This window comes from Trachemys scripta, chromosome 4 (genome assembly GCF_013100865.1).
Source record: "Trachemys scripta elegans isolate TJP31775 chromosome 4, CAS_Tse_1.0, whole genome shotgun sequence".
In the NCBI taxonomy this organism is placed as follows: Eukaryota; Metazoa; Chordata; order Testudines; family Emydidae; genus Trachemys; species Trachemys scripta.
This window is the reverse complement of record NC_048301.1, coordinates 42,573,970-42,592,361: the sequence shown is the minus strand read 5'-3', so window position 1 is coordinate 42,592,361 and position 18,392 is coordinate 42,573,970. Positions and strand designations below refer to the sequence as shown.

The 18,392-nt window shown below is 46.1% G+C and overlaps 2 protein-coding genes across 7 annotated transcripts in view; one reads left to right on the top strand and one right to left on the bottom strand.

Annotated features, from left to right (window-relative positions):
• The window catches only part of AREL1 (apoptosis resistant E3 ubiquitin protein ligase 1), a 27,041-nt gene extending 16,696 nt beyond the window's left edge, over positions 1-10,345 (bottom strand). Inside the window, exons 1-6 of one of the 5 annotated variants that reach the window (XM_034768523.1) lie at positions 10,244-10,345; positions 3,400-3,658; positions 2,559-2,587; positions 2,238-2,298; positions 1,369-1,595; positions 427-664 (exon numbers count right to left, since the gene is read on the bottom strand). In XM_034768523.1, coding sequence (XP_034624414.1) covers positions 427-664; positions 1,369-1,595; positions 2,238-2,253 — 481 coding nt within the window. In that variant the 5' untranslated portion in view covers positions 2,254-2,298; positions 2,559-2,587; positions 3,400-3,658; positions 10,244-10,345. Of the gene's footprint in view, positions 1-426; positions 665-1,368; positions 1,596-2,237; positions 2,299-2,558; positions 2,588-3,399; positions 3,659-7,822; positions 9,153-10,243 lie in introns of those variants that run through there. The other 4 variants (XM_034768521.1, XM_034768524.1, XM_034768522.1 and 1 more) reach the window with 4 other exon arrangements.
• FCF1 (FCF1 rRNA-processing protein) lies at positions 10,288-18,392 on the top strand. Of its 2 annotated transcripts, none has more exons than XM_034768526.1 (8): positions 10,288-10,430; positions 10,715-10,782; positions 11,256-11,327; positions 11,734-11,882; positions 12,460-12,532; positions 14,995-15,082; positions 15,830-15,924; positions 17,401-18,392. In XM_034768526.1, the coding sequence occupies exons 1-8, from the start codon at positions 10,428-10,430 to the stop codon at positions 17,447-17,449; spliced, it is 597 nt and encodes a 198-aa protein (XP_034624417.1). In that variant the 5' UTR covers positions 10,288-10,427; the 3' UTR covers positions 17,450-18,392. The 2 variants fall into 2 exon arrangements, with proteins under 2 accessions (XP_034624417.1, XP_034624419.1); XM_034768528.1 differs by having other exon boundaries at positions 10,417-10,546.

The following is an 18,392-nucleotide window of genomic DNA, read 5'->3' as shown; positions in this document are numbered from 1 at the left end:
GTGGAATTCATTGCTGCAGGAAATCAATGAAGCAAAGTTAAGATCTAAGAGGATTAGAGTCAAATCAAAATAGCACTTGTAGTGACATTACCTAAGATATAAATTATAATTCTCAATCTTTGTGCATAAAGGCATTCTCTGACAATTTAGCTAGGCCAGGATGAAGTTACCCACAAGGGATGGTATGATGCGAATGGCTATGTAGGCTGAGAGGCACTAGCAGCCTACTCCAGCTTCTATTTTCCTATGTTTGCTGCTCATAAGCTTGCAAGAGTCTCTACTACTTGGGGTGGCATGTGTGAAGAACAGAATGCAGAGGGGGTAAACCCTCCCCACATATCTCTCTCAGCTACCAACATGTATACCTTGGTGTCTCGGACACCTCTATATCCACTCAGGCTCACTACCGATTCACCTAGACCTTACCTGGCTGAAACACTTTGTAGTAGGGGCTGTAGGCCACATTCAAGCCGCCGAGCTTTATGGTAATCTCATATCGCCCAGCCCTGCGCACAGTGAAGGCCACTTTCACCACATTGGAATTGGGCTCCTGAAGGACTTCCTGGGTCACAGGAATATCCATTGCTAGCTCCACATGGCAGATTTGAACTCGCAGCCCCACAGGCCGATGAGCGGGGAAGGGCTGCCCATTCTTATAGAATAACTGCATGGGGAATGGAGAAGCCCAGGTCAGCAGAGATATGGGGTGCAGGGACAGAGAGAAACCAGCCACCTTGCAACAGAGGGGCAGGATGGAGCCATGCCTCAGCAAGGGAGTGAGGGGACAGCAAATGTAGGACAAGGCCCCACAGACCCATGGTATGGGCACCGTTCTCCTAGAGAGAGAGAGGGGACAGTGAGTACCTCTGAGCTCTGGACTCCACCCCCCCTTCCCTTGTTCCTTATTGTACTGGGGTTCAAAAAGGTGACTTGAGAAGAACAAGTTTCTGGGCAATTGATCCCTGAATTGTTAGTGTGCATCTAGAGCAGGATCAACAGAATCCAAGCCCACAAGTAGAGCAGGGAAAGCCACATCCTTACAGGAAGGCCACTAGGTCTTGTCCACATGTCCCCAGAGAGAACTATGTAGTGCCCCCCACCAATTCACCATAAAGGAAGGTGCATAGGAGACACTCACCCCAGCAGTTGACCTAGTCTGTGCCAATGACACGCAACCGCATGAAAGAAGTTTGTTAGACACAAACACTGTATTCAGCTCAACCATGAAAATGGCCTAATAGACAAACAGGAGAGGACCTCACCCTGTCCCACACCCTCCAAACAGTGAAGAAATTTCGCCTTCTTCTCCTAGAGATAAAACTCTGCTCCTAACCCCCAATCTGTGTGGAGACAGAAACATTCCCTTACATGCACTCGGAAGGCCATGCTGTGGCCCACCTCATAGGGGTCCTTCCAATCCCAGGAGACTTTGCAGGAGCGCGGGTCCAAATAGTTGCCTCGCACGTAGTCATAAATAGTTCGCTCCCCTCGGCGCTCCCGGTCCTCATGCTGGAGGAAGCTGACTACACGTGCGGCAAGCTCAAAGAGGAACTTAATGGTGAAGAAGAAGGCTACAACAGATACTGTGATCCCACCTGCAGCAGGGAAAGAATACAGGATGGTTATGGCAGCATGGCCCAGCAAGGCACTGAGATCCCACCTGCACTGAGATTGGATGTCTTTCTACAGGATATGCTCTAATTCAACCAGAAGTTATGGGCTGGATGCAGAAATTACTGTGGGAATTTCTGTGGCCTGTGTTATTCAGAAGGTCACACTAGATTACCATAAAGGTTGCTAGGTTTTAGACTCTATGTATGACTATGAATTGAGTGGAGATGGTTGTAGCTGTCCAGAGTCTGAAGTATGGCACAGGAGAATCTAGATACATTTGCAAGGGGTTTTCTATAAATGCCTACATAAAACTACTGAGATTCCATCAAAGGAAACAATGGGACAACTACCACTTGTAGTATTTAAAACTGGACAAGCACACATCATGGAGGAAACAAACCCACACTAGTCCATAAAGGTAAAGGGGAGGGATGAGCCAGGAATGAGGTCAATGGGATGAGTCTGCTTGGGGTTGAAGAGGAGGGCAACGTGGCAAGAAAAATTCCTGTTTGTTAGATAGACCCTAAACCAATGTGAAAGCATTCAAGACAGTAGAAGACTTAGGGAAACCCTCAGGTTCCTACAGCAAGATACACAGACATTAGGGCTGCCTCTCCACTTACCAATAATGTAAAACATCGGGTCCCTTCGGTGAGACACACAGCTGAGGATCACAGCTGCATCTAGAAGACAAAGCACACCACGTCTAGTTCAGTGACTCCTTCTCAAATCCACACAGCTTACAGCTCCCATCAACAAATACCCAGTGCCCCATAATTCTGAGGGGCCAGCAGGACTCCCCATCTCTTCCTCCCCCCACACACATTATATGCTTCTGTGGGAACTGAGAAAAATCAGTCTTCTTAAAGAGATCGCTAATGCATGATACCAAAAAGGCTATGGAACATCCAATCAACCCAGTTTACTGTAAAGAACGATTACATCACAGATTCCTGTTCTGAACCTGATATATCTGAAATAAAGAAAATGCAGTATGAGCTTCAGAGACTGTGTTGGGAGTGGCAAGTGGGCTTCGGGGACTGGGCAATAGGGACACTCACCTTGGGGTCACCAATTCCAACACTAATGACTGACAGTAGTACCTATCAGTCTGATGGCTCTGTGAAGTGAGTTTGCATGGATCTGAGTTCCATTCCCAGAGGTTATGTGGGCACAACACAAAACCACCACCATAGCTGGTAGCAACTAGCCCTCGGGTTGGCAGCCTCAGCAGAAAAACTACGGCATAAATGGGTCATGGAGCATAAACCTCTTTCCCTCTGCCACCCCCCCACCCCCAAACGAGCCCTCTAGCATAGGGTTGAAATACATTTGGCCCTTCTGAGGCTGAACACAGGGGGACAATGGGATAGGGAAGTGCACCTATATCTTCCTTCTCACTTCAGCAAAGTGGAAACACCATGCACTCTCAATTATTGCAAGGAGATTGCCGGTGGCTCGGGGACCCTGAGGCTGACACATCATGCAGCAGAGCAGGAACCACTGTGCTCCAGAAGCTAGTACTTAGCCTAACAGCTGGGGGTGAAAATAACAGTTTCACACACACTAGTGCATATAATGTAGCTTGCCAGCCATTAGGTGAGGAATTACAATGTGCATTCAGCTAGTCTATGCATGAGGTGAAGTTACTTATCAGTTTCACAACAGCACCAGCAAAAGTCACCAACATGTAGAAAGCTTAGGCCAGACATTTCCCTATCTGATGGCTATCACCTTCCAGCCCTGTGAATGCTCCCAACTCTCCAGCCAATGGCAGTCACATACCTTTACAAAAGTGCCCATGTTCTAAAAGCCAACAGGGGGGCACTCATTCCTCCACATCCTTCCTCTTGGCACCAGAGGTGGGGCAAGGGTCAGCAGGAAGGGACCAAGCAGCAGAGCATTGTGGAAAAAGAGGATCCTGGAACTCACATCTTAGATTCACAACTGGAGGAAAGGGACTCAAGTACAGCAACTTATCCCCCAACTCTGGGAAGAGGATATCTGCACTCTGCAGCCGCCAGTTGCTTGCTAGCCTCCCTGCCTGGGAAGGGACAAGAAGAAGAAAAATCAGTTACACCTATCCATAGATGAAAAGAGCATCCTAGAAGGGGATTTAAAAAAAACCTGACTCCATGTCATTGCCACAAGCATAGCTGCTGTAAACCACCACCACCACATGAGTGAAGTGCTAGGATTCTCCATGTCCCAGTACTCTGAGTGTACCCTGGTCTCATATCACTTTGCAGCCTAGATATCCAGGGCCATTCAGTCAACACCAACGCCCCTGAAACCCTGCAGGTCCAAGATGGAACAAAACTTTGCCAGCCCAGATAGATTTCAACAGGCTGAGGGGTTCAGCAGGGCAGCCAGGTAAATTTTATGGACTGAACACCACTTGAGCCTCTCAGAGAAAGTGGAGTGGGGATAAAGCTAATAAAAGCATTATGTCCAGCAAAATATGACTGCACGAATCCCAGGTGAAGGCTATTCAGCTGCAGGGACATTTTTAGACAATAGCAATATGTCTTACAAGGAATCTGAGCCCCAAAACAGATGGGGAAAATGTCTCTGCTGCTGCCACATTACAGGTGTCCCAGATCTGAACAGCAGATGGCCTCACAAGACAATTCATTTTAAGCACTGTCCACCCTGCTAAAACTCTTTGAGTTGCAAAGCAGCAAATATCTCAGTCTGGAGACAAACCCCATAACAGATAGGATCTGTGTAACCCATAGAGCAGTGGTCCCCAAACTTTTCAGCTTCGCTCCCCTCCTTACCTCACCTACACCTCCACCCTAGAACTGGGGTTGGGAGTGGGGCTGTGGCTCCTGGTGGGGGGAGGGGATGCAGACTGGGGTAATAAAGGGGTTGGGGGTGGGTCTGGGGCCCAGGGCCTCAGCCAGGGACAGGGCTGAATCTTGGGGGGGAGGGAGGGAAGGGGCTGAAGCTGGGGGCAGGGCCGGGGGTGGGGCTGAGAGCCAGGTCCGCAGCAGGGGGCGGGGCCGGAGCAGAGCTGTGAGCGGAGCAGGGCTGAGTGGCACTCCCTCCCCGCCCCCTCAACACCCTCTGGGTGATGTGCTCCACAGTTTGGGGATTCCTGACACAGAGAATGGGAAATGTCCCAGGGGGCCATGCACCTCCCTAGCTCAGACCTGTTCTTTCAAAATGCAGAGTGCAAAAAGGAGACCAGAATAAATTAGGAATGACAGCACACTACAGCAGTTCTCCCAAAACAGATCACATCAGCGAGCTGTCTGATAGTGGTGTTCTCCTTACCTTCCATGCTAAGATACCTGCTCCTCTTCACACCCCACTTACCCACCCTCCACTTCAGGGTGCCTACCACCTTTAACCCATCCCTTCCAAACCATCTATTTCAGGGTGCCTGCTGCCTCTCCATGACCTCTTACCCACAACTCCACAGTACAGAGCCTGCTGCCTTCAGGGCACAAAGCTCTTCACCTACATATGCAAACAGATGGGCAAATCTGTACAGAGTTCTTTACATGTGCTGGAGAAAACCCCAGTCTCTTGCTGTGTCATCTCAGGGAAAATCCCACCCACTCTGCTATTTTATCCTTCCCTCTCTGGCTGACAGAACAGAGTTGTAGTCCTTAAGGCCAAGAGTTGTCAATTTCTTCCCTACACAGGTTCAGGCCTTTGAATTCTCTATTCTTAATACAGCAAGGCAGGAGCTGTTAATCTAGCTAATGCCCTGTGATATGGGCTGGGCAACTGACTCATGGCTCTGACCCCAAACCTTTCACGTATGTACTAGTGACATCACTCCAAACCTGGACTCCTTGATGCTCATTCATTTGGCCTGGATGCCTGGCTTCAAACTCTGCTCCAACTGTGCTAGTTTGTTACAAGGTTTTGCCCACCCACCAGCATAAATGGTTTTGAAACTGTATCAAAGGGAAAAAGAACAGGAGTACTTGTGGCACCTTAGAGACTAACAAATTTATTAGAGCATAAGCTTTCGTGGGCTACTGCCCACTTCTTCGGATGCATACAGAGTGGAACATATATTGAGGAGATATCTCTCTCTCTCTCTCTCTATATATATATATAAAAAATCTTCCTACTGTATTTTCCACTGCATGCATCCGATGAAGTGGGCTTTAGCTCACGAAAGCTTATGCCCAAATAAATGTGTTAGTCTCTAAGGTGCCACAAGGACTCCTTGTTGTTTTTGCTGATACAGACTAACCCGGCTACCACTCTGAAACCAGTACAAAACTGACATTCTGGGCCCATATGCACAAGCTACCCCAGTTTCAGCCCATAACTCCTTCCCTTCCCCAAGTCATGCTGAAAGTTACTCTCTGTTCTAAGTTTGGTGCCTGAAACCTCCAGAATGAGCAAGGAGCTTGATGCCAATATGAAAATGGGCCATTTGGTCTTGGTTACAGAATTTCATAATTAATTCCCTTTGTCTGACAAGCTGTCTCCCTTAATCAGCCCAGCAAGTTCCTTATTTCATTACCGCTACATGAAATGGTAGGCAAGGCGCCAGGTCAGGTGGCCAGCAGAGACAAAAGGAGCTGCCACATTCACAGCCAGCTTCCCTCTAGCATGTACATTAGAACCAACCCCAAAGATACTTACTCAGCCAGGGTACTGTGGGGTAAGCTTCTTGCCACGGTTAGCTAATACCCAGATATGTAATTTATTCACAAGTGGAACAAGTTATTTTAGATGAACATCGAGCAGTGCCAAAAGCTACCAGCTAACAAGGTGGGGAACTAACTTTTTTGTGAAATATACCAGTACAGAGTCAAGCTCATTACTGGGCAGAGAAAATACCCAGCTGTCCTACAGGCCTTACGTGCTTGATCCAAGGACACAGCAAGTGATGGCCTCCTGCCACTTGCAGGAAGAATTTGAATTTGGAAGACTCAATCCAGATTTGCCTCCCAAACTACCTGCAGAGCCAGGATAGAGTGCATGTCACCACAGAGAGAACTGCGGTGGAGACAGCAGAGTATGCAGCAAAGCTCTGAAAGCAGTGCACAAGTGTAATTGCAGCTATAAGGGAAATACTAGCCAGCACTGGTACATTAATGTAACTGAAGTTGCAGAGCCATTAGAGGGCACACGTTATATAAAACTAGAGTGACTAGATAGAAAGTGTGAAAAATCGGGATGGGGGTGGGGGGGGGGTAATAGGTGCCTATATAAGAAAAAGCCCCAAATATCGGGACTGTCCCTATAAAATCGGGGCATCTGGTCACTATATAAAACAGACTTGGTGAGGCCCTAGAACACATCAGCTTTTCCTCTTTTTGATATTTTGTTGCTACACTGATAGATATTTATATTGGTTTCCTCATCCCCCCCAAATTCCAACAGCTTTCAGGAAAAATGGATTACAAATAATTTCTGCACGAGAGTATTGCCACAAATTATAAAAACCAAGCTGAGAGAACACCTCAGCAACTTTGTAAACCGAACACCTTACGTGGCATATCTAGCCACATAGACAAATACCCACTGACAATGATCAGTACTTCTCCGATCATGCACAAGAAAATGATTCTCCTTAGAGTGAGAATATCCAGTATTTTCTCACGTAAATCAAATGCGCGCAAGGGTATCAGTGCAATTGCACATATGCACTTAATTTTAAAATATGATGCTGAAAGTCAGAAGAGTCAGCTCAAGGGCAATGGGCAGGTTCCAATATCAAGCAGCAAGGACAGAAAGCCACATTGATGGTCAAGATCAACACAAACAGATCTGTCACTCTCTCTTCAGGATTGGACCATGCCCTCGGAAAGTTTAAACAAAGTCCAGGTGAAATGCTGGCTTTGCAAAAAAGAAAACACACACAAGAGATCCCAGATCAATACCAAAAATCTAAGATTCCCCATTTTTTCTATTCCCAAGTAGATCTTAAATCAATGTCAGTACACATTTGCTCCTCACCTCCTCCACAGATACAGCAGGTCAGCCTTCTTCATTCACTGCATAACACAAAATTCACTTTCCAAATAAAAATAAGCCTCTGCCACTGCTCATAGGGAACAGCCACTCACCACTCGTGCTCACCCCTCCAGCTCTTCCCAAAGCAGCGTCACTCAGACCATCTAAACAGCACAAGCAAAGCACTAGAGAATGCATCTCTTCATCCAACAATTAATTTTGGTAAAATTGCTCACATGTTGACCTCTCTCAACTACCTCTTCCCCCGTTTCCTTACCAAGCCCAATATCCTTCCAGTCTTTGATTCTCTTCCACACCACTAGCCCTCAATTACACTTCTGCTGAGGAAAGTACTTTGGGGGGGAAGTGGCTCAGCTGTAATTCTGCCTGTGCTGATGCTTGTCTTCATCATGCTTCACGATCAAATCAGGTAGAATTAGGTTGCATCTGAAAGGCACCATTAGCTCCGCCTCCAAGCTCACAGCAATCCCAGGATGTGCATGAAGAAGAGACACCACAGCAAGCCTTAATTCCCTGTTCCTTTCACAAGGCATCAGGGACATATGAGCCAGTTTGTGGCCTGGCACTAAGAAGTTTCGGAAAAGACCTATGGCCAGAAAAGGGAATGTGCCAACCCACTAGTCATCACTCTCTGCAGGCAGCCCCAGTGAAGTTCCATGCATTTGTCAGGCAATGGCCACGATCAGGAAGTATGGTATTCTCTTATATGAGGGACTGGACCAGAGTCAGGATCCTGCAGAATCAACACTAAACGAGTTCTTCAGACCCTAGAACTTTACCTACAAGAGACAGCCAAACAAAACAGCTCCATATGAGAGGGGATATATAACCACTCTCCATTTTGCAATGAGGTGGGAGGAAAGAGAAAGGGAGAAGGGAAATGGGAGTGTGCTTCCCTTTCAAAACCGCTAGCAAATTTTGATAGAGACTGCAAGCTATAGAATACTCACCCACCCACCCACACATACATACACTTAGAGTCTTGTTAAAAGTATTTGATAACATAATCCAAAACATTTTACTATAGAGAAGTGAATTCCGGGGCCCATCTGTATCTGCAACTTTCATTGAAGAGGACAAAACCACAACAGAAACCTTACAGTTCTGCAAATAAATATTATGCATCCACAGGAACAGACAGCTGAAGGACAGAACTAGAGATACCTTTTGTTAATCAACACACAATAAAGACAAGTTCTGGGTACACCTCAACCAAGGCCACAAAATTTTTGCCCATTACAAAGCACTAGAGAAGAAAAAACAGAAACCTGACAACGACTGCAGGTACAGCAGCACAGCCAAATCTCAACAAAAGATCTAACCTCCAGAACAATTAAATAATCAATTTCACCTAAGCCCAAATAATAATGTAAATCACTTTAAAAAAAACTTTACAGTATAGCAATCACTAAGGACAGATACACCGAACCTTCTCACCAACAAATACTTCACCACAATGAGGTGAGCAAAATGCATACAGACTTCTTCAAATGTAAAATCAGAGACCACAGAAGGGAAACCAGAAGCGAGAGGTAATAAGTAAGGCTAAGCTTTTGTCATGGTTATTTTTAGTAAAAGTCACAGACAGGTCATGGACAATAAACAAAAATTCATGGAAGCCGTGACCTGACTATGACTTTTGCTGCTGCAGCTCCATGCCTTCCCCCGCCACCATGGTGGCTGGTAGCTGCAGGGTTTCCCCACAGCAGCTGGAAGCTGCAGGGTGCCCATATTTCCCAAAGAGAAAACAGGGCACCCCCAGCCACTCAGCCAAGGTGTCCTGCGTGAGGCTGTTGCCTGTTGCTGGAACCCTGAGAGGGCCCCACTGGCTGCCAGCTCCAGTCCCACAGCCCCTGGGGCTGAAACAGCGAATGTCACAGAGGTCTCTAGATGATTCCCTGACTTCAATGACATAAACGTAGCCTTAGTAATAAGGAACCAAAGAAACACAAGGGAACAACCAAGTTTCCCATGTAATACAGAATAGATCCAAATTATTTCCTGCTCCACTGTAGACACACTTCCTCCAATGATCAGAAATGACTTCTAATCCAAAGACGGAGGGGAGTATCTGTGCATAATGCTAAACACCTGACCCAATAACCCCACCTGCGGGATAGCAGACCCGCAAACCCGCTAGGGAGTCAGGAACAAACACTAAAAGGAAATAGGCAGGGGATCAAGTCTCAGCCACGGTGGGAAACCCCATCCTGGGCAGAGGCTTCACGTATTGGGGACTCAGACTGTAAATATGCTGGGTAGATACTTGCTGTATCCCCATCCCTCAGCGGGTGCAGGGCTCCATGTCCTCGCACTTCGGCACCCGCTGTCAAGCCCACCATGCCGCTCTGGCCGGACTCCCCTGCTGCCCCGTACCGGGGCTCCCCGGGAGCGAGGCCCACTGGCCGTGGCTCTCTTCCCTGTCCGCTGCCACGGCTCTGTAACTGGCCTCCCGGGCACTGCCTCTCCAGGCGCGCGCAGAACCCCCCCTCCCTCCGAGGCTCGCTGCGTCTCGCAGGCCCCAGGCCCGCCTAAGCCGCCCTGACTCAAGGCCCGGGGCCGGTCTCCCCCCGCACAGGCGGGTCGGGGAGGTTCCCAAGGACGAGCCCCCTCCCCGCAGGGGCTCCCCGGACGCGGGCTCAGCCCCTGGCTCACAGGCCTGAAGAGAGACAGTTACCGGAGCCTATAGGCAGCGATTCCGGGTCTAGGGCCTGGGCGTGCGCGAGGCCAGCGCGGGCTCCCGCTGCCCCCGCCTCCGAGCCGGTGGCCGGAAGTGATAGTTCCTCACGGGCAGGTCAGCGGTGACGAGCGAGGCGAGCGCCGGAAGTGGGGGCCTGAGTCGGAGCCGGGCGAGGAGCAGGATGGTGGGTAGCGAGCGGCGGCGGCGCGCTGCTCCCGAGCACGCGGATGGGGGCTGTGGGGCTTGGCTGCCGCCGCGTGGGGGTGGCCCGCGCCTGATTTTCCGAGTCACAGGGTTTCTGTACGTGAGCGGCGGGGTAGGGGAATGCTGCGGGGTGGCTATGTGGAGAGGATGCGCTGCCGGGGTGGGGGGCGCTGGGGGGAGATGGGTTTGGGGAGCGAATGCCGGGGAGGCAGGTTTGGGGGGTGTCTGTTTTTCCTCCTCGCCTCTAACAATGTTTCCTTCCAGGGGAAACAAAAGAAAGCCAGGAAATACGCCACCGTGAAGCGCATGATCAACCTCCGAGACCAGCGCATGTGAGCCTCCCAGCGATGGGGTGTGGGGGGTCAGGGACCAATTCATAGTAGTGGAGATTTAGCTTCAGAGAAACTTAGGTTCCCCCAGTCAATCTTTGAAGGCCAATGCAGGATGAGTCTGGGTTGACTGTTCTCCAGTGTCTTCTCCCATTTTCAGGATCCCCAGCGATTGCTTTCCCTTCTTGCTTTAGAAGATGTTTTCCCACTTTTATCCATTTCACTGTCAAGGAGTCTTCCTGGGAGCTAACCTAAATTTTCATAATTTCAGTCCAAACTTCCTAGTTTTACTCCCTTGTATCATTCTTAGCTGTTCCTTTTTCCCCTTGGTTTTTACACCATTAAGACATTTTTCTTCTAGTATTATATCCGTTGTTGTCCCCGTCCGTCCGTCATCGTCCCCCCCCCCCCCCCACTCCATACTAACATACTTGTGAGTGTCACACAAAAACATAATTTATTTTTTGTTGCTTTAGCAAACAGACGGAGCGTGCAAAATCCAATGTGAAAAAGAAGGATGATCCCAGTGCAATCAAGGAAAGAGAGGTGTAAGTACCAAAGGAGCTGCACTCTGCCTTACATCTGGGAGAGTGGAGATGCCCTCTGCCTTGCCTTGCACTTGGGGGAGTAGAGGAGATGCAGCACTGGGCAGTTGCAAGAATATTTTCCCTGTCTCTTTCACTTAGAGGAGTCTTCTAAAGATTGTAGGAACTTGTTCCTCCTTGGCCTGAATTTCTTGATGTGTATACTGTGGGAAGTGGGGATTGGACTCTCAGAAGGAAGAGAGGTGGAGGTGGGCTGTTTGGTAATTGCCACCATCTTTCTCTCCAGGCATTATCTCAGAACTGCTCCTGACTGGGCATGTTTCCTAGCAGATCTGTCCAGGTCATAGGATTTGATACATTGGTGGTGTCAGTTTAAAGTAACTGATTTGAATTGTTTCTTTCCTGACAGCCCTCAGCACCCTTCCTGTTTGTTCTTCCAGTATAACACACAGTTGGGCCCACCCTATTATATTCTGGTTGATACAAACTTCATCAACTTCTCCATTAAAGCCAAGCTGGACCTGGTGCAGTCAATGATGGACTGTCTCTATGCCAAGTGTGAGTGTCTGTTCCTGTTAGTTTCTCCTGAAACAGCATGGTGCCCTGGTGCGGTGAGGTCTGCTCTTGCCTGCAACAATCCCTCACTCTGCCACAAACACTTTGCAGGCCACATAGCACTAACTTACAGCAACAAAAGACCAGTTAAAAGGATTTATGCTGCTGGCTGAGTACAGGGGCCAAATTAGCTTAATATTGAACAGTGAGCCTGGGATTCTTGATCTGCATTAACCTTAGAACTCTTTAATAATCAGATGAGTCTTAAATACTAATCTTGACAAAATAAAAAAATTAAAAACAAAAATTTTAAACCCCAAATTCATCCAAAAGATCCACAGACTTAACAAGAGATGGCCAGCTAGCTGCTTGGTTGCTTTGCATTTCATTCCCCCCTCCCCCCATGAGTTTTTTGTATGTTTAATTAAACTGTAAGCAATTCAGGGTAGAGATCTTGATAGTTTATCTTAGTATTTTCTGTAGAGCATATTGTCATAGCTAAGTACTGTAAGGTAAGAACTAATACACTTTTGGCACTATAGAGGTAATAAATAATATTAATAATATTCTGTTCATGCAGGTATCCCCTGTATCACAGATTGTGTGATGGCTGAAATTGAGAAGCTAGGGCAGAAGTACCGTGTGGCACTAAGGTAGGTGCAGGACACTCAACTCTATTCCTTAGTCCATCTGTCTACTTGGCTGCTTCAGACACTTCGCTGACTAGATTAAGTGATATACACAATCACAACCAGTATGGTTGAATTTTAAATAGGCATTGGGAAGTAGAAAGTTCTGTTCCCAAAGCTTGGGCTAGGGTGGAAAGTCTTGCAAGAGCTTATCTTCTTGGCCTATCAATTCCTGCACAATGTATTTTATTTAAAAAATGTGTAGTCATTATAGTGCAAGTCATAACTCCAGTTTATCTACAGTCATTGTGAGCAAGACTGGCCAAAACACTCAGCAAAGTCATTAACATAGATCATTCACAGAAGGTCTGCACGATGGAGGCAGCAATTCAGTTTGAATGAAATTGGAGGAATCCACCATGAGAAAAACATTTGACTCTGTATACACCAATTTGTCCATCATCCTGGACAGTTCTGCTGCTCAAGACCACATGGATATTCTGGAGGAGGATGATAAAATCTCCTTTACCACGATTGCAAGCCATATTTAAAAAAAAATCTTTATCCAAATCACCCATGTTTATAAAGAGATCTCTACCACTGGCATTCTGTTCTTCCTTTGTGCTTGTTCTTTCTGCAGTGGGTAACCTGTTGAGAAGAGAGTATTTAGGAGTCCCTACACTGAGGACAAAAGTTGTTTATAAAGTCTTGTGAGATCACCCGTAGCAGTCTTGCAGGCTGCACTGTGTTCTTCAGTGAGAGCTCTTAAATCAACTTGATCCCTTTTAATATCAGGAGGTGATACAAAGAAACTGGTCTTCATCCTGACAGGAGAAAAGAGGACTCTGGCCTCAGCCTGCACCAGCTGGATCCTTGATGTTCCAACTGTAATTCTGAATTCCCTGACTTATGTCAATTTAAATGATCACACTCACAATGAGGCATTCATTCATACTTCTTGCATTTTATGTTAAAAAATCCATTTTCATACTTCTGTAAACTTGTAGTATTTGCTAGCATGATCATTGAGAAACTTCTCCAGAGTGATATGTTTCCAGAGCTTTGTACATCAGCACAGCAAAAAAAGAAATGTTGGTGACTTTCCACTACAACATCCATACTGCACTGGATTTTGAAAACATTCCAGTTCTTATAACTAATTAATATTTCTTCCACCATATCAAAAGCACCTGCCTGCATTAAGGTCTGGGTCTGGAACAAGTTTTGAAAAAGAAATCTTTACAGAATTCACTCAATCTCCAAATCTCTTATCTTGTGACACATATTTTTTTATACTTTTAAATTGCAGCAAACTTCCAAAAGAACATTTCTCTGCAGCCGAGAATAAGTAGGAGAGAAACCTTCCTCCAAAGGAGGAGGGGTAGTTTTTTTGTTTTGTTTTTGTTTGGTTTTTTTGTCCTCAAGATTAGTTCATGTTTTCAGGGATTTATCCGCTGAGTTCTATCTCAGTCCTATAGCAGCATTATAACGTGAACTGGTAATCCTAGAGTCAGAGTACTGGCCTGCAATTAGTTTCATAGTTCCATTGTCTATAGAACATTAGTCCAAGTCCGATAACTAATTTTCCTCTGCTTTGTCAATCAGCCATAATTATTCACTTCCATTCTTGACCTATTGTATAGTATTGCACTGCAGCTAGTAAAGAGCTGCAATGTTCCACCCCCAAGAGGGCTCTGTTTTAATGGTGGGTGAAGTTATTTCTGCATATAGCTTGTAAAGCACTTTGAGATAAGGTACTAAAGAGAAATATGATCCCTGCCCCCGATATCTATGTAGCGATTCCATCTACATAGACAATCAAGTCAGGCGCGTTAGTCTAAATGTCTTAATCATTCAGTAGCTGAGGGAAGGGCATTATGCAAGTCCATGATAGAACCAGGCAGTCCTTGCCATGGATGCAACCTGCAAATATGTGGCCTACATCTTCTAACTGACCACAGTGGTAAAAGGGGGAGTCGCAAAGACCCCAGTTATAGTCACTAGCAGCACATCTAAATTGATTTGAGCTTTACCCAAAGATGGCTTGGAAGGTCAAAACCAGGAGGCTGGACTGTTGTTTCTGTCACAAGAAGGCATTGGCTATGTTTGAGGCTTGTTTTTGCCACCTGGACATGATATTGAGGTTCTGTAGGGGAATTGTCCAAATTACTGTTTTCTGTTTTGCACAGAACCCTGATCTTGATTGTGGTCTCTGGGTGCTACTGCAATAAATACTAAGTAATACATAAACGATAATTAGCCACAATATTTGTTAATCCAACTTGTGCTTTTTGACCTTCTTTGCTCCTCATTTGAATTTGGCCTGAAGAGATTTTAACCCCCAGTCTGAGGTCTTGAGATTTGGAAATTGCCCAGAATAGAAGAGGGGCTGTTTCTACTGCCTCACTCTGGAATTGTCTGAAGATGCCTCTATAGGTCAGGTGTCCTCGGTACTCTTCCTAATGACATCTTTTATGACCCCACAGGATAGCCAAAGACCCGCGATTTGAACGCCTGCCTTGCACACACAAAGGGACCTATGCAGATGACTGCTTGGTGCAGAGGGTCACTCAGGTACCTCCCATTCCAAGGGTTCCTTTTCTGCACTGTTGGCATGAAAACTTGCTGAACTCCTGTAGGCACTAATGACCTATAAAATCTGAGACCTGCTGAGAAACTGTGGGAGCCAGTCAAAGTTCCTCTAGTCCAGTATCCAATCTCCAATGTATCCAATGTTAATTACTTGCTTCAAAGGAAGATATAACATCCCCATTATGCACCTCATTGTGCAATTCTATCTGAAGGAATACGTATGGGATGGGAAATTCCTTCCTGAATACTCCAGCTGGCAGGCCAGTAGCTTTAGTAGCAATAAAGATGATAATACCAATCTCCTGGATAGTGGTTTTTTTCAGTAGATCTCAAAGCATTTTACAAAGGAGGTCAATATCACTGTCCCCATTTTACAGATGGGGAAACTAAAGGACAGAGAGGTAAAGGGTCTTGCCCAAGGTCACCCAGCAGGCCTGATCAGAGCCAGAAATAGAACTCAGGTACTTGAGTTCCAGTCCAGCACTCTATCCACTAGGCAACACTGCCTCCCACCTGTAAGTCACCTGGACACTATGATGAACAGAAGAGCACAGCTAATCTGTAGTAGGGCTCTGTATGAATAAGTATAGCATCTTATCCTAGTAATGTCCAATTCTTTTAGAATTGGTGCCCCACAGTGTTATGACTAAGCGAACAGAAGCATTTGTTTGGCCTTTTCTCCACTGGGCTGGTCATTGTTAGAGTCTGACATGTCTCTGTTTCTTGCAGCATAAGTGTTACATAGTGGCTACGGTGGACAGAGACCTTAAGCGGAGAATCCGGAAGATTCCTGGAGTTCCTATCATGTACATTTCCAACCACAGGTGGGAGACCTCTCTAGCAGGACACAACACTGACTTTGACAGAATTGCTGTCTGTTAGCAGTTTATTCCCAAACATGTTTGGTCTTTCTATCTAACTTGGGGTTTTCTATAGTGCCTGTAACTGTCTTTGAGTCTTTATAAATGGAAGTGGTATGTCCGCTTATGTGAAGAAAAGACCGTACACTGTTGTAACAGGAGTACCTAGTAGTCTAAGTTTGGAATGCCATTTCCATTACAAACAATTTCAATCAGTTGCTCATAATTTGGAAAAATAATTTCCTTGGGGTCAGTTTTCATTGTCTGATCTCAGCCGAGAAGTGGTTTGTTTGTTTTATTTATTTATTTATTTTAATTCTGAAGTATCAGCAAAATGCACTCAGAAGTTTCTTGAGGAGTAGGGTTTTTTCATGTCCCAGTCACAAATTTAGTGTACGCAAATAAGTGGCTAACCTAGTTTCTGATGTAAAACAAGACAACTTTGAAAGAAATTCATTTAGTGACTTTGAAATAGTGAATTTTTCCAAGCATTTGGTGTTTGGGGCTGCTTGCTTAATCTAAAGTTACTTTAAACTTTGCAGGAGCTGTAATCTGCTTTAACATAATCTAAATTTGCAAGGATTTGCAACAATCCCAGCCTTCCTAAAGTGTTTATAAGAACCTAAAGAAAGAGTCCTTTATTTACCTTTGTAGGGCACCTTCAATATTTTAATATTATCTTCTGCATGAAATACAACAGTTGTATCTTTCCTACCAGCTGTTAAATAGAGGGGGGAGAGAAAACAAGGTCGGATTTGAAATGGTGGGGAGGGAGGGAGAGGCTATTCCAGATGCTAAGGGAAGCAGAGAGAAAGTTTTTGTACTAATAGTGGTGAGATTATGCGAAGAGAGGAGGAGTCTGGTGATATGTGAGAGGGGAGTAGTATGTCAAGGTTGGCTGAGGCAATTTCACAAAGAGTCTTAATTGATCCATAACTGGAATGTAGCTTTGTATATTTCTCTCACAAAGCGTCTCCTGCTGTCATACTTTTGTGTCCTTGAATGCAGCTTGGGTGACTAATATAGCAGCTCTTTGAAGTGCTCTGCTCTCCATGCTGCTCTGTCACAGGGCTGAAAGGATTAACGTTATTTATTATGTAAGAACTTGGTCTGAAGCTGTTTTCCTCCCACGGCAGTGATAAGTTTTCTGGGGTGCCTGTGCCCCAATAGATAGGTCTTGAAGAGCTTTGTAATGCTGGAACACTGGTGGGGACATCTCCAAGTCTCTTTGCAATTCCACTACTGCCAATCTTTGCCCTCCCTGGGTATTCAAGCTGCAGGTCAAAATGCCATGGAGCTGCTTGTTGTGGTCCTGAATGGATTAGGCTCCTCTCCACATTTGCTGCCTGCTGAAGGGGAAGGTGGCAGGGCAGTTACTGGAGGAGACTGCTTTCCAAGCAGGATGTTCTATACTCACGATTTTTTCTTTGTTGCCTTCAGGTATAACATTGAGAGGATGCCAGATGATTATGGAGCCCCTCGATTCTAACCCCCTGCTACAGATGTTCCCAGCACATACCACTACCAAGCATCAGGATTCTAAACCCAGTTAGAGTGCTCCTCTGTTTCTATTCCAACACACACACTTCCCTCCCTCTGCTGGGGTTGCTCCCAAGGTTGCCGATGACACTGGACTGATTTCTGAGGCCTTGGCTTTGCAGCTTTGGTCTTCTAATGAAAAGCCGTTTTGGATCTGTCTACCTTTATTCACCCTTGCTCTGCCTAAACCCATTGGTTAAATCAGCATGCGTGGGAGGGAGTACTAGGACCCAAGGAGTGCATCTGCCTAGCTTCCTCCTCATTCTGCAGGTTGGGTATTTAGAGAAAGTGTCAAGGAAGGATCCAGCAATGGAACAGAATGGAAATACAAGTTCCTAGAAACTGGAGTTGCAGATCAGTTTGAAAAACTGTTGCCTACAGCAGGACATGCATTTCTCTGGCACAGCTGAAGTCTGCCCCACACTTTGAATTTCATTATCTGAATGGTGGAGAATCAGCAAAATTATGAGGCCATGGCAGTGGATATACCTCATGTGGCCATAGAGGCTCTGAAAAAAATCAACATACGAAGCAAGGTTGTGGGGACCTATATAGAACACCACCATCCCGCCTTCCAAATCCCTGACTAAGTAGATTCTTTGTGTTCTGGGTCTGAACAAAACTGACAAAGTTCTCCTCTCTCCTCCACATGAGAACATGGGGGCCAATGTTACTGAGGCCAAATCTCCCATCAAGCTTCAAATGAAGAAGATGCTTTGTTTAGATGTGACTGTCAAGCATGAGGATAAACTAACTTAAAAAATTCACTTGCAATCAACTTCCTGTGGTCCTTGCTGAAAGAAAAACTGGCAAGCATGACGGTTGATGAGAGCACCGTAGGCAAACTTCAGTATCTCTACTAAACGGGCAATAATAAAGGTGTTCAGTCCCTA

Excerpts from the sequence above, each read along its gene's own strand:
- FCF1 (XM_034768526.1), top strand. Across the intron at positions 11,328-11,733 it reads GCAATCAAGGAAAGAGAGGT|CCCTCAGCACCCTTCCTGTT; the intron begins GTAAGTACCAAA and ends CTTTCCTGACAG. Across the intron at positions 12,533-14,994 it reads AAGTACCGTGTGGCACTAAG|GATAGCCAAAGACCCGCGAT; the intron begins GTAGGTGCAGGA and ends ATGACCCCACAG.